This window comes from Emys orbicularis, chromosome 3 (genome assembly GCF_028017835.1).
Source record: "Emys orbicularis isolate rEmyOrb1 chromosome 3, rEmyOrb1.hap1, whole genome shotgun sequence".
Classification (NCBI taxonomy): Eukaryota; Metazoa; Chordata; order Testudines; family Emydidae; genus Emys; species Emys orbicularis.
The window spans coordinates 105,890,285-105,904,361 of NC_088685.1; the positions used below are offsets into that span (position 1 = coordinate 105,890,285).

Genomic DNA, 14,077 nt, shown 5'->3' on the forward strand with positions numbered 1-14,077 from the left:
TGTGATGATTTAGTTGGTGTTGGTCCTGCTCTGAGCAGGGGGTTGGACTAGATGACCTCCTGAGGGCTCTTCCAACCCTAATCTTCTATGATTCTATTATATCGGGGAGGGGGAATGTTGATTCAACTCATTTCATGGACTTTTTGGATGTCACTTTCTCATTATGACATAACACCAAACCATAATGAGGATTAGCCATCCACTTTTATAAGCCTATTATAGGCTTATGCATGTTGTTATACCTTAGCTTTAGACAGCATTTATTTTAATGAGGAGGCGGCTGATGCCATATACAACTACGGCAGCCGTGTGTTGTGACAAGTTATCTCCAACCAGTGAAGATTAATGCCTTACATAGAATTAAGCGGTTACAGATGTTGTTTATACAATGATGCTATTAAAATACGAATGCCAGATATATTTGTGAAATGAACGGCTGATGGTATTCTGGTGAAATAAAAGCATTAATAATATCATGGAACTGTGCATTTAGGGCCCATTACAAATAACCAATGCTAGGTGAATATTAATATAAACACATGGTGGTAATCTTCATATAATAGGTTGTATTTATTATGCATCTCTGGCTGCCTCACCTGCACTCTGCCTATGAATGCATCTGTGCTGGGACTTACTCTACCACTCGAATCTATGAACAGATTCAAACTGCTGCCATTAAAACAATAAACCAACCAAGCAAAACAGCTGGTCAAGCAAACAAGCAAAACAGCTAAACATGCTATCACATGTTGTGAGGAGAAAAAGACTTCCCCTCAGATCACACACTTCTGAGGGGCAGGATGGGCTGAATTTAGTTCTACACCAGTGACAGATTCAGGGTCTAATAGCTTGTGAGTGATCGGCTCCAGCAATGGGATTTATACCATTGGATTGAGGAAAGCCCCACGAGAAGATAAAGTTCAGTATTTCTTGGTTTAAATTGTGAACTGAGGTGAAATCAGGAGGTGCAGTTGAATAAACAGAGAGCCTCTTCAGACCCTGTTTCTAAAGTGGACCAGCCATACCCCCAAAAACCCTTTTGTAGTTTTGAGTATTATTTTTTTTTCAGCTCTTGAAACAAAATAAATGGTGTCCTCTTTCAATATTATTGAACAAAACTGAACATGTCCAACATCCAGAGGGGCAAAAACAGGCTGCTCAGCCTGGACTCACAAAATGTGTGGGGTACAGTTGCTTTTGCTGAACATGGTGTGGGAACTAGCTGACCTCTTGAAGTCCCTTCCAGCCCAACATTTCTCTGATTCTATGCTCTGAGTATCTCTGCCTGGTCTATCACTTTGACTCCTTGAGGAGCAGGATCCAAGTTTGTATATTCTGGAGAATTCTGTCTAGATAAACTTACCCAGGGCCATTCCAAGGGTTTGAAGAACATGGCTCTGGGAATGATTGCTACCTCTGGAGAAATAATGTATCAATTTAATATTTCCCTGCTGTATTTTTTCAGCTATACCTGCATGTTATGTGACTACAGAGTTTTCAAACAGCTATATCATAACAGTCTGTCGCAAGTGTATTGGGTGTTTCAGTTTGCCAGACCTGTCATAATAAATTAATTACAGGATGTTGCAGAAATGGCTAAGTTCCAGCAGCATCTTGCACAGTTTAATATAGCCCCATTTCCCCATTTCAATGTATTTGTGGTTAGATAAATCCTCAGAAAATTTACAGCTGCTGCAGACTAGTTTATTATACTCCCTGCCTGTGCAGGAGATATAAGTATAACAAGAATTTGATGTCTTCTCACTGCATAGATTTTACTGATATTTCTTTACCGGTGTGGAAACTTTTTTCCGCTAAAAGTGGCATCTGCAGTTTCTACTGAATATTCACATCTGAGCATTAGACAGGAATTGTAAAACTGGTTGGCCACAGCCGACCATAGTGCAAAGAGTATAGCGACAAAACAGTCAGGTGGTTGGAGTTTGTTAGATGAAATACAAAGTAGCCATCCACATTTGTCAGAGCACAATGAAAATGCAGCCTTTTGAACCTGAAGGATCGCAAAGTAATGTGTAAACCATAGCCCCGCATTTTGAAAAGTTTTCCAGCCACATGGAACCCTGCTCACACACTGACTGCCCCCTCCACTCTGATTTCAATGGGGTTCTACTTGGGCACAGGGGTCTGCTCACACAGAGTAGCTTGCATGATCAGGGGGCCATGTCAGGGATAGGGCTGTGGCACCACAGCGTCAGCAGTTACTGGCAGCGCCCATCTAAGTTATGACAGGTGCCTCTCCAGGCCCTGGAGCAGCCTAGGAGTGGAAGGGCACAAAGCCACCATAGCCTCCTTTCCCCCTGGGCTGAGAGTTCCATGCTGCGCCTCTTAGAGGTCCGGCCCAGAATCTCCCTCTTGGTTTCTAAGGTTTAGTCTGAAGGACCCCAGTAAATAGCATGGAACTCAGCGTACACACCACAGAAGGATGAAGAGCTTGGTGGGATGATTAAAAGGTCTTAGCTCCTAAAGATTAAAAAACATGACGGAAGCCACCAAAGCTCTGTTATAATGAGCCTTTCCACTCTCTTCTGTTCCTTCTTCTCAAGCTCCAATTCCTAGTTGCTACATTTTCCTAAATCTGCCCCAGACAGCAGTTTTCTTCTCAAGCTGCTCATTTACCGCTTTCAAACCTCCTCTCCCTTTTATTCCTTACGCTCAGTAGTTCTGTTCCAAATGCACACATTGATACTTTTAAGCAATACAAACCTTTGAATTGATGCAGTATGTTTTTACAGGCACAGTTGCACATCCATAAATTATTTCCTCCAAAACATTCTGGGTAGTTTTAGGACAGAATGTTAAGCAAAAAATATGAAAGACCTGTAAATTAACCTTTCATCTCCTTTAACATTCAGCAAATACTTCTCTTCCCCCCCCCAACTTCCAGACTACTACAACTGCTTTTTTTAAGACTGTACCATATGCATTGAAAGTGTGCCCAGTTTTATACTTTGTTACTGATGTAACTTTTTCTGGCACTCTAGGTTACCCCTTCAATTGGAGAGAGTAGGTATTTTATAAAATGAATAGTTAGGATAAGCTCTAAATTGGACTTTAAGTCAATGGTGGAAAACTAGTTAAGCTGTTACATCAGCCCTGTGTAAAACTGAAACAGTTTAGTTGGTGATTCAGTTTAAAATTATAGCTGCTTAGTTTTAAGCAGTTGGAGGCTGTACACTTTTAAAAATATAATACTACACTAGGACAGAGCTAATGTCTAACACCCATTGTACTTGGAGACGAAACTTTGAACAGGCACACATGCTAATGCAAAGGTAAGTATGAAACTGAAGTTCATACTAATTTCATAGATGCAAGAAAAGAATAATTAAAAAAAAACCTTCTGTGTTTACCAAACAAGTGTTTTTGCTTTAGCCTGTTCCCGCCTTAGATGAAGTATTTCCTATTCACCTCAGTAATTAGAGCAGAAAGATGTGGTGAATGAAGTGCCTCATTATCAAGTTTGCATCCACGGTCTCTGCAGAATGGCTACCATGCCGGCTATTTTTCATAGCTGTCTGCTTTTGCTTGTGTTGGACCATTGTTAACCCTAAATGATACTGACATTCAATTCTTCATCAGACAATCGGGTCCAGCCGGCAGATTTAGTTCACTAGTCAACAGAGACTTTCAATTGTCATGTTCTTCTGTGTTCTCATTAGCCCTTATTTGACTGTGATCCATTGCCTATTGCCTTTTGAGTTAAGTGATGCTACAAATACACGACTTGTGTTTTATGATGTCCATTCCTTAAAGCATTAAGGCAAAAAACAAATGCAAGCTGATGGTTATGGGGGAATACAAGGAAAAAATGAGTTGTCTCTTCCTTTCCATTTTAATTGTTCACATTTGTGTATTGTTCAACATTTCTTTGCTGAACCACAAACACGTGTTACAGCTGGAGAAATGTATGTATCCAGAAAAAAATATACAATAAAACCCCAAAACAACAAACCACTATACTATCACTGGTCAGGTAGTTATAAACTTTTGTAATGTTTCATCTCTTTATATAGATTTCTACCTGCTTTGTTCCACCAGTGATTGCCATTGTCATTATTCCAATGACACTATTTGTGCCAATAGATCAAGGTTAAGTTTGTGTTTCCTGTAGAAACCCCTCATGCAGGTATTTATAACTCTGCCATTCTGGGCAGTAGCTTAGTGAACAAGGTCTCAGCTCACTCACATTTTGGGATGTTTAATGTGCAGCTCTAAAAAAAAAAAAAAAAAAATAGGGAGGAGGAAAATTTTTTCCGATCATTTGTGCAGTATGCATTCTGAAATCCCCCTCCCCCAAATTAAAATTTAGTCCCTCTAAATGTCTAGAAAGTTGCCACCAAGTGTGTGAAGTTCACCATTTTTTATAACTTTTTGTGTGTGTGCTGCATTATCATGAAAAAAGCACCATGCTACACAAGGACACAAAGTTTCATTTCCAAGATTAGTTTACTAAACCATCCCCTTGCTACTACAAATTGACTTGACAAATAGAAAACTTATTCTTCGATGGTTGTATGTATATTTAAAACATAATCTGAATGCCTGGGGGGAAAAAGCATTGCCATTTCTCAGACTTCAACACCACTGAAAAGAAAAATGAGATTTTTTTACAGGAATGTATTAGCTACATTTCTAAAGACAGGTAAAAACTACAAGTCCTTGATATTATCTCCTGATATGTACTACTTTAAAAGATTAATAATAATCTTAATCTGAATCTCCTAATTTGGATATTGAAAATGGCTCAGAAGTGTTGTTTTGTTAAATGCAGATCTTTGTTCTTTCTCATTTCCTCTGAAGTAAATGCAGTTCGCTCTCACACTGCACTGAAGGAATACAAAGCAGTAAAAGAATCTAACCTCCATGAGGCGGGGAGAAAAGGGTAATGCAAATAAAGCCAGTGATTCTGTAATAATGAGAATAGTAACAAAACAGTTTTTTAAAGTATATTTTCAACTCCATAAATGTTCATGTTGGGTCTTTTATTTGATTTCTCTGCTTAACTGTTATTTGGAACCGTGCCTTGAAAGACGTGTCTTCTGCCTCTCCTCTCTCAATTTGGAAAGTGTGGCAAAGCAGCTCTGTTCAGCTTCAGAGCAGTGAACATAATTGGAGCCCTAGTTCGCAAGCATGAAAGGAGGCACTGTGCCTTTGATTAGAACTACCATTTCTCTCTGGTGTGTATCTGAAGTGTTATTTTTATCTTCAGCATCCACAATGCCAAATTAACATTTTACTAGGCTTTCCAAAGGAGCACCCAGCTCTTGGCTATGGCTCCACTCACCCTGACGTGTAGCCTGATGTCATGCTTTGCCCTTATCTTTAAATGTGACCGATGACATTTTAAAGTAATAAGATGCTGACGTTTTCCTTTCATAAACATTAAATCCCACACACCTCACTGAAGTAGCAGCTGGGCTGTATTTCAACAGCAGCTAGACAAGAAGTCAGGCTCAAATATTAAGCAGTTTCACTACACAGGAATAATATGCTTTTATAATATATGGCTAGGGAAACATACACACAGGAGTTCATTATCACCCCAGTGCACACATGTAACTCCAGTTTAGGAGAATATGGGATTTGCATACACACACACGCATTGGGCAAACAGAGCCCTTAACAATGCCCCTGAATAAAGGATTTTTTCCTGGGGAGTTTTACCCAACAGAAACATGTTTACATATTTTTATGCCTTCAAAACATGTGCAGGGATGATACTAGAATATATGGCAACTAGTCCTTTGCATCTGGGTGCATTTCACACATCAGTGCCCAACATGGTTATTCTCACTTCTTTTTTTAATGGAATCAAGTGCCTTGTCTACTAAATAAGGGTTTTCTAATTTTATGTTATTTATTGCTTCAGAGGGGGAGGGGGAAGATTTTCCTAGCAGAGTAAAAATAAACTGGACGCCATCAGTCAGAAAAAAATACCAGCATTAACTGATGGAAAGTATTTCATTTAATGTCGAATGTAAAATGATAGTATTGTAAGAAGTTATTGAAATAATTAATAATGGTTCACAACATAGTGCTATTAATTTAAAAAAGAGATAAACTAAACATATAAAGGAAATAAATACTACACACAGCATAAAATAAACTACCCATTTTGATATGAAACATTTCTTCAAAATAAAGTAAAATATATTTGGCAATGCTGCTCTGAGTGCAGCAAAAACTGAGTTTTACAAAGTTTTAGTGCACATTTATATATTTATAAAAAGCCTTCGTTTTAAAAATCAATGTACCAAAAACATGAATTTTCCAATCCATACTCATGTTGGTGAGCTTTATCTACAAGTAGTTCCACTGAAGTCAATTTACTTGCATGAGTAGGTGTTCACCAATATAAACAAGGATTGCAAAATCTAGTCCAAAGTGAATACTCAACAACAGGAAAACATAAAAAGTGTATGTTTTCATGTAGACCTGTGTAAAATTCTTTCAGAGTGCTCACATGCTAAATACAGAATACGGTCTGTCTTTTTACGTGCAAGAAAATCAAAATTGCTAACACAAAACCTTCTATCCTGGTCAAGCTTCTTTCATTTTAGGTCACAGAGTACTAACAACTTTGGACTTCACTCTACCACCTTTGCCCATGCTCAAAAATGGCTTGGATCCAACGCCCATTGAAGTCAATGGGAATCTTTCCAACAGTAAAATTCTAGTCAGAATTCTAGTCAGAAAGGTAGCAGAATCGGGACTTAGATTATTTCAGAATGCATCTGTAAATGCTGCTCTTGGGAAATATGAAAGTCAAACTTCAGGCTTGAACTGTCCAGGAGCCCAATCCTGTGAAGTGCTGGATACTCAAGTTTCGTTAACCTCAGTAAGAGCTGGAGGTGCCAGGTTCCTTGCAGAATTAGGTTCCATACCACATGGCATGTCTTGAAAGGAGTATGGGGGAATTTTGTGTTTGTCTATGTTTAATGTTTTGGTTTTCAATGTTTTTTTATCCTGAAAGTGAGATTATCATTTCAGCATAAATCCCATTCAAATCCATTTTTTTTGTATATAATATTCTGAATGCAACACCTATATCTGGAGTTAAATGATGACTACACTTCAACTGTCGGGCTCAAAGGCAACATTTGTCTTTCCACTTGCACTTGAGTTTTTCACTGCTCTTTTCTTCTTCTTCAGTTCTAACCCATGTGTTCTAGGCTTGTTTTCAACACTGTTAGTGGTAATTGATGATACAGGGGTGTCAAGAGCCATTAAATTTGGCGGATTTTCCATTGTTTCATTCTTCAGTATCCTTTTCTTCTTCTTTGTAACTCTATTGGGGAGGGGGAGAGAAGGAGGATAAGAAACATACAGAATTAGCTAAAGTTTAGAGCTATTTCCACCCCCAGCTGACATGCTAAAACAATTGTCTGCCTTCCCCCCCGGGTATAGTGGTGAAACAGCTGAAAGTACTACTGTGCTACTGCAGAACCAAAACAGACAAAAGCACTAGATCCAAGTATGGTGGTCTCTATTCCAAATCCACTGGTTTGCTTTGCAACATATGTTCTAACAGTCCTGTTTGATGACAGCTGCCTATGATTTTTAAGACTAACTAGAGCCTTGAGTAATCAATAAGTTTAATTATTTAAAAATGTCAAATTACCAACCCTCTGGCCTCCTCCAAAGAGCCATTACAGAATATTTTTCATCCTCCAACTTTGATTTCCACAATATTCCAGTCAAAGAGAGATTCCTGGTTTATTTATTCATTCACCCACTCCAGGAAAATCATGCAAAGTGGAGTAACTCATTTGATCATTTAAAGTATCTGAACTAGGATGTATTTACAGAAATGCAAGCTGCTTTCATTTCCACTAATGGACTGGGCACGTCACATAAGCACCAAACACACCATGAATCAAGTCAATTTCCTTATATACCCTCCCCAACTGCTGCCACCCAATTATGGGTTGTGATGGCCATCTGCAGACCCCCAAATAGAGCAGGAATTTGAGTGCATTATAGTGCTACAACCCTCATCAAGGCAAAGTCATGGACCCTCTGTTCTGGGCAGAAGTTGATGTAACCTTACTTAAATAATTACTTAGTTTAGACTGTAAGCTCTTTGGGTCAGGGACCATCTCTTTGATCTGTGTTTGCATAGTGCTCAGCACTATGGGGTCTGGGTCCATGACCAGGACTCCAAGTGCTACCACAGTACACATGAATAAATAATAAGCATGGATGACTGAAGTCCAAAGTACATAAAGAGCTTCATGGAGCTGCCCTGGAAATTGCAAGGCAGAACAATAGTTGATGTTGGAGATACTGCTCTAGTGCAATAAGCTTTCATATGCAAGCCCTTCAAATGGTAGTCTTGCTGAAGAAATGAAGGTTATTCTCCTGTAAACAGAGTTCTTTTGAGATGAACTGTGCACATCCACACCCCTGGGATGTGCTGGCAGTGCAGCTCCGAGCACAGGCGCTGACTTTTGTTTTTGCCAGTGGGTGCTTTCCGCCTTCACTGTGCGCCATGTATATACTCATGCCACCTACTGGTGGCTTGTGGGTGCTGAGAACGTCCTCCCCCCCTTTTTTTTTTTTTCAGTGGGTGCTTGAGCCCCAGAGCACCCACAGAGTTGGTGCCTATGGCTCCGAGCACGAAATGTTCGACAGCAGTGCCTGCTGGAGCACCCTCACTGATCCTGAACATTCTGGGCGGGAGGCTATAAAAAAAGGGGCAAGGCACTCTGGCCACCACAACTCTTTCCACCACCTCCTCCTCAGGTCCAAGATTACATTAGGACTTTGGGGAAAATAGGAAGGTAGGCAGGGACTGTGAACGTGCAGGGCCCATCTTTAAGATCTCCAGTTCCAGGTGAGTGACCTTCATTTTTTCCTCTTCTTCTAGTGGCCTGTGTACATCCCCACTCATGGAATAATTTGATATGCAGTTCTGACATGTGAGGAAGATGGGACGTGGTGTCCTAATTAAATAATGACTGAAGCACCATTGTACCAAAGTGAGCATCTGAATGGGAGGCTAGGTCTATTGCATAATGTTTTGTAAATGTATATAGCATTTCATGTAGCATATCTTCACACTCCTGCAATTGAGAGGTGAAGTTGAAGCCATTGTGACCAACAGTTCATGAAACTGAATGACATCCTCTGATGGGGAAGATGCTGAAGCAACTTCTACGTTATCATCAGGAAAGGTCTCATCAGCAGGCTCTAGATGTGTGTCCTGGAATTCCATGGGTCCCATTGGTTCTTCCTCTGAAAGGGTTTCTGGGACTACTGATGGGAAGTGGTCCTGATAGCCCAGTGATGCAGATTGATATGGGAGCAGCAGATTCAATGTATGAAGCTTCCCCTGACCTCTAGGAGGGGACTGATCCTGTAAGGACAAGTGTGTTCACTATCCCCATAACACCTAGGTGAGGACCAGTAAGTTCATCTGACACAAGGAGGGAATTGTCAGTCCTGCCAATATTTTGCTTCAGGTTCCCTATCATAGTACCTACTGGGGTAAGAGCATGGTCTATATATACATGAACTGTGTAGAGCATCTATGTAGCATTTGCCCTGATACGCTTTCTTGTGAACAGAAATGGTAATTTAACCTATCTGTCACAATCTAATTCAATGTTAGATTGAGGATCTGATCTCTGTTGATGGCACCAAGGAGTCAGAACCAAGATCCAGAACTGATATGGTTGTTGCATTAGGGGCATGACACTTCTATAGGCATTTGCACTGTGCCATGACCTTAACCTTTGGCCCAGGGTGTTTTCATAACTGACCTAAGGATCCAAGAGGGATTGGGAATGGTGCTCCGCCCTCCTAACAGGTGCCATATCTCGCACCGTAATCTTATCTGGAACAGAGGTACTGGATGTGAAGGGGTGCTCCCACTAGGACTGACTCTGCTAACACATATGGGGTTCCATTTGTGTCTTGAACTGGGATCTGATGGCTTAGGATCCTTTGACAGTACCTTCAGCAGCATCTTGAGCTTTTTATTGCCTGAAGGGGTAGGAGCTGACATGGGCCTCTCTGCACTCACAGAGGTGGGTAGGGTTTGGCTGCTAGCGCCTCCAGAAGTACTAAGGCTTGGTGCTGGCTCTGACACTCTTTGTGAGCTCTTGGGATGAAGGTGCTGCAGACTGTGTACCATGCAGGAGAGCATTCCTTCCCCCAAGCAAGCCAGACACCTGGTATGGGCATTCAAAGTGGGAATACAGCACAACAAGAGGCACAACTCTTAAATCCTGGTCTCTTCCTCTTCAGATCTGCCACAGACACCTGAACTGAGGTGTTGGAACGAATAAAAACTAAAACAAGAAATACTTTTAAGAAAGAAAACAAATAGTATTAATATTAGAAATTTTAGCTTAACTAAAAAAATCTATCTAGGGCACTGAGTCCTCAAAGAGGATGGATCAATCTGGAGAGGTTCTTGGTCTTTCTGCTGCTGTGTTTGGAAGGAACTGAGGTGGCTGGAATGCCATGACTCCTTTTTATAGCCTCCCGCTCAGAATATTCAGGAACAGTGAAGGCAGGGAGGAGGGGGCATGAGAGCGCTCTGGAGGAAACTGTTCTGAAATGTTCCACCTCAGGAGCTGCACTCCAGCACATCCCATGAGTGGGAACATGCAGGGGCTAGTCGAAGAACAATGGGAAATGAATGAATGACATTATCCTTCCGTGCTGTCTCAATAATGTAGGCACTGCTGTCTTAAGAGATCATGAATCTTGGCATCCAGTCCAGATAATGTATTTTCAAGGACTCTGACCCACAGATCAATCTCCTGAATCCTGCCTGTGTTTTTATCTCTTATGACTGAACTCTTGTCTACGACGGGAATTTTTGTGTGGAATAACTTCTCAATCTCTTTCTTTGCAGCTATATTTACATGCACAACTGGCTGCTTTCCTGTTTCTTTCAAGATGGCACAGGAGCTCGAGAAGAATGTTGTTTTAGGCTCAAAAGCAGCTCTCCCCATGATGTTAGAAAAGGCAAAACATCAGGAAGAAAACTAAAGGTTTAAAAAACCCTAATGTGTCCCTGAGAAAGGAGCATTGTACAAAACTTGCCTGCCCATCTTTTGATTTAATCCCCTTCCCTTCTAAATTAGTTCCTTCCTGTCAAGGTGCAGCAGCAGACTTTGAGCTGGAGTATCTCTCCCTCTCCTATTATCAGGTTCAAATGGCCTCAGCATCCTCAAAGCCTGAGAACTAACCTTCTCTGCAGCACTGCTGCCTGCCCAAACAGGACAGTAATGACATAGAATCATAGAACTGGAAGTGACCTTGGAAGGTCATCTAGTCCAGTCCCCTGCACTCAAGGCAGGACTAAGTATTATCTAGACCATCCCTGACTGGTGTTTGGTCCAACCTCCTCTTAAAAATCCCCAATGATGGAGATTCCACAACCTCCCTAGGCAATTTATTCCAGTGCTTAACCACACTGACAGTTAGGAAATTTTTCCTAATGTCCAACCTAAACCGCCCTTGCTGCAATTTAAGCCCATTACTTCTTGTCCTATCCTCAGAGGTTAAGAATAACAAGTTTTCTCCCTCCTCCTTGTAACAACCTTTTATGTACTTGAAAACTGTTATGTCCCCTCTCAGTCTTCTCTTCTCCAGACTAAACAAACCCAATTTTTTCAATCTTCCCTCACAGGTCATGTTTTCTAGACCTTTAAGCATTTTTGTTGCTCTTCTCTGGACTTTCTCCAGTTTGTCCACATCTTTCCTGAAATGTGGTGCCCAAAACTGGACACAATACTTCAGTTGAGGCCCAATCAGCACAGAGTAGAGCGGAAGAATTACTTCTCGTGTCTTGCTTACAATACTTCTGCTAATACATCCCAGAATGATGTTTGCTTTTTTTGGAACAGCGTTACACTGTTGACTCATATTTAGCTTGTGATCCACTATGACCCCCAGATCCCTTTCTGCAGTACTCCTTCCTAGGCAGTCATTTTCCATTTTGTATGTGCGCAATTGATTGTTCCTTCCTAAGTGGAGTATTTTGCATTTATCCTTATTGAATTTCATCCTATTTACTTCAGACAATTTCTCCAGTTTGTCCAGATCATTTTGAATTTTAATCCCATCCTCCAAAGCACTTGCAACCCTTCCCAGCGTGGTATCATTGGCAAACTTTATAAGTGTACTCTCTATGTCATTATCTAAATCATTGATGAAGATATTGAACAGAACCGGACCTAGAACCGATCCCTGCAGGACCCCACTTGTTATGCCTTTCCAGCATGACTGTGAACCACTGATAACTACTCAAGCTGCAGTCACACCTCTGATTGTCATGTGGAATTACCCTAAATGTACATCTATACTGCAGCTGAAAGTGGTAATTCTGGGAACGATTTTCCAACCAGTTATGAAACCACCTTATAGTAGCGCCATCTAGGTTGTATTTCCCTAGTTTGTTTATGAGGTCATGCAAGACAGTATCAAAAGCCTTACTAAAGTCAAGATATACCCGCTATCCACAAGGCTTGTTACTCTGTCAAAGAAAGCTATCAGGTTGATTTGACACAACTTGTTCTTGACAAATCCATGCTGACTGTTATTTATCACCTTTTTATCTTCTAGGTGTTTGCAAATTGATTTTTTAATTATTTGCTCCATTATCTTTCCGGGTACAGAAGTTAAGCTGACTGGTCTGTATTTCCCCAGGTTGTCCTTATTTCCCTTTTTATAGATGGGCACTATATTTGCCCTTTTCCAGTCTTCTGGAATGTCTCCCGTCTTCCATGCCTTTTCAAAGATAATTGCTAATGGCTCAGATAGCTCCTCAGTCAGTTCCTTGAGTATTCTAGGATGCATTTCATCAGGCTCTGGTGATTTGAAGACATCTAACTTGTCTAAGTAATTTTTGACTTGTTCTTTCCCTGTTTGAGATTCTGATTCTACCTCATTTTCACTGGCGTTCACTATGTTAGACATCCAATCACCACCAACATTCTTGGTGAAAACAGAAACAAAGAAGTCATTAAGCACCTTTGCCATTTCCACATTTTCTGTTATTGTCTTTCCCCCCTCTTGAGTAGCATGTCCTTCAGTCCCTCTCATGTTTGGAGTGGCATCTCTGTGACACTCCTACTCCCTGCTGCGCAGGAAGAGGGACTGCTAGAATTTAAATTCCAATGACTCAGGCATCCAACATCTTTCTGAATTGCAGTTAAAAGGTTTCTTAGGCTCTTTATTTCCCTCATATGATTCAGCATCTGAACCAGATTGCTAATGTGACCTACTCTCATGACGTGTTTATTTCTCATTTAAATGAACATTTTATACCTAGTAATGCCCCCCAAACCCTGAATTAGATCATATTCTTTGTGAATTCTATATTTTATAAATCCCTGCTCCTACACTACTTTGAAGACGCTAAAAAAAAAAAAAAAATCACCTTTACTGAAGTTTTAACTATGCAGTCCTGTCATACTGTGGTCCGAGTCCTGTTTTTAAAAAATTGTATCAAGTTTGTGTGTACTCCTACTAAACCATGCATTTTCTTCTTGAACACAATCCTGTTAATACAATTATGCTCAAAATGCAACCTCATATTGTGTCACGGTGCAGTTTTACAGCCCCCTTTCTTATGGCACATGAGCGTTAAGCAAACTTTCCCTTCACCATTTATTTCTGAATCTAGACACAAAGATAGAACCCTAGCAATGAGGGTTTTGAGACATGGTTAAAATTAGAGATATAAAACCATCTCTAACACTCAAGGATAGGTTATTATATGATCAGCTCTTTAATGACAAGGAAGGTAAGTATTTTCTAGGTATTCTTCAAAAATAAATGAATGCAAATACTTCAAATAATGGTTAGGATAACATGAAGATGACATGGAAAAACAAGTATTTAAGCATCCATATGGAAGATCTTGTGCAAAATGTTTAGATCTTATTTATTTCAAAGTTTCACACATTGTATAGCTACATATATATGTGTACACAGACACACACACACACACACACTTAAAATACAAATGTAATAATGAAAGATGCTGGCTGGCTTGTCTTCCTTACATGTGACAAACTCATTCAATTTACATTAA

At 40.3% G+C, this 14,077-nt stretch overlaps 1 protein-coding gene across 1 annotated transcript in view; it reads right to left on the reverse strand.

Annotated features, from left to right (window-relative positions):
• Positions 1 to 7,095: 7,095 nt before the first annotated feature.
• AHI1 (Abelson helper integration site 1) overlaps positions 7,096 to 14,077 on the reverse strand; it is a 181,197-nt gene continuing 174,215 nt past the window's right edge. Inside the window, exon 25 of the mRNA XM_065401145.1 lies at positions 7,096 to 7,309. Within this exon, the coding sequence (XP_065257217.1) occupies positions 7,096 to 7,309 (214 nt within the window). The remainder of the gene's footprint in view (positions 7,310 to 14,077) is intronic.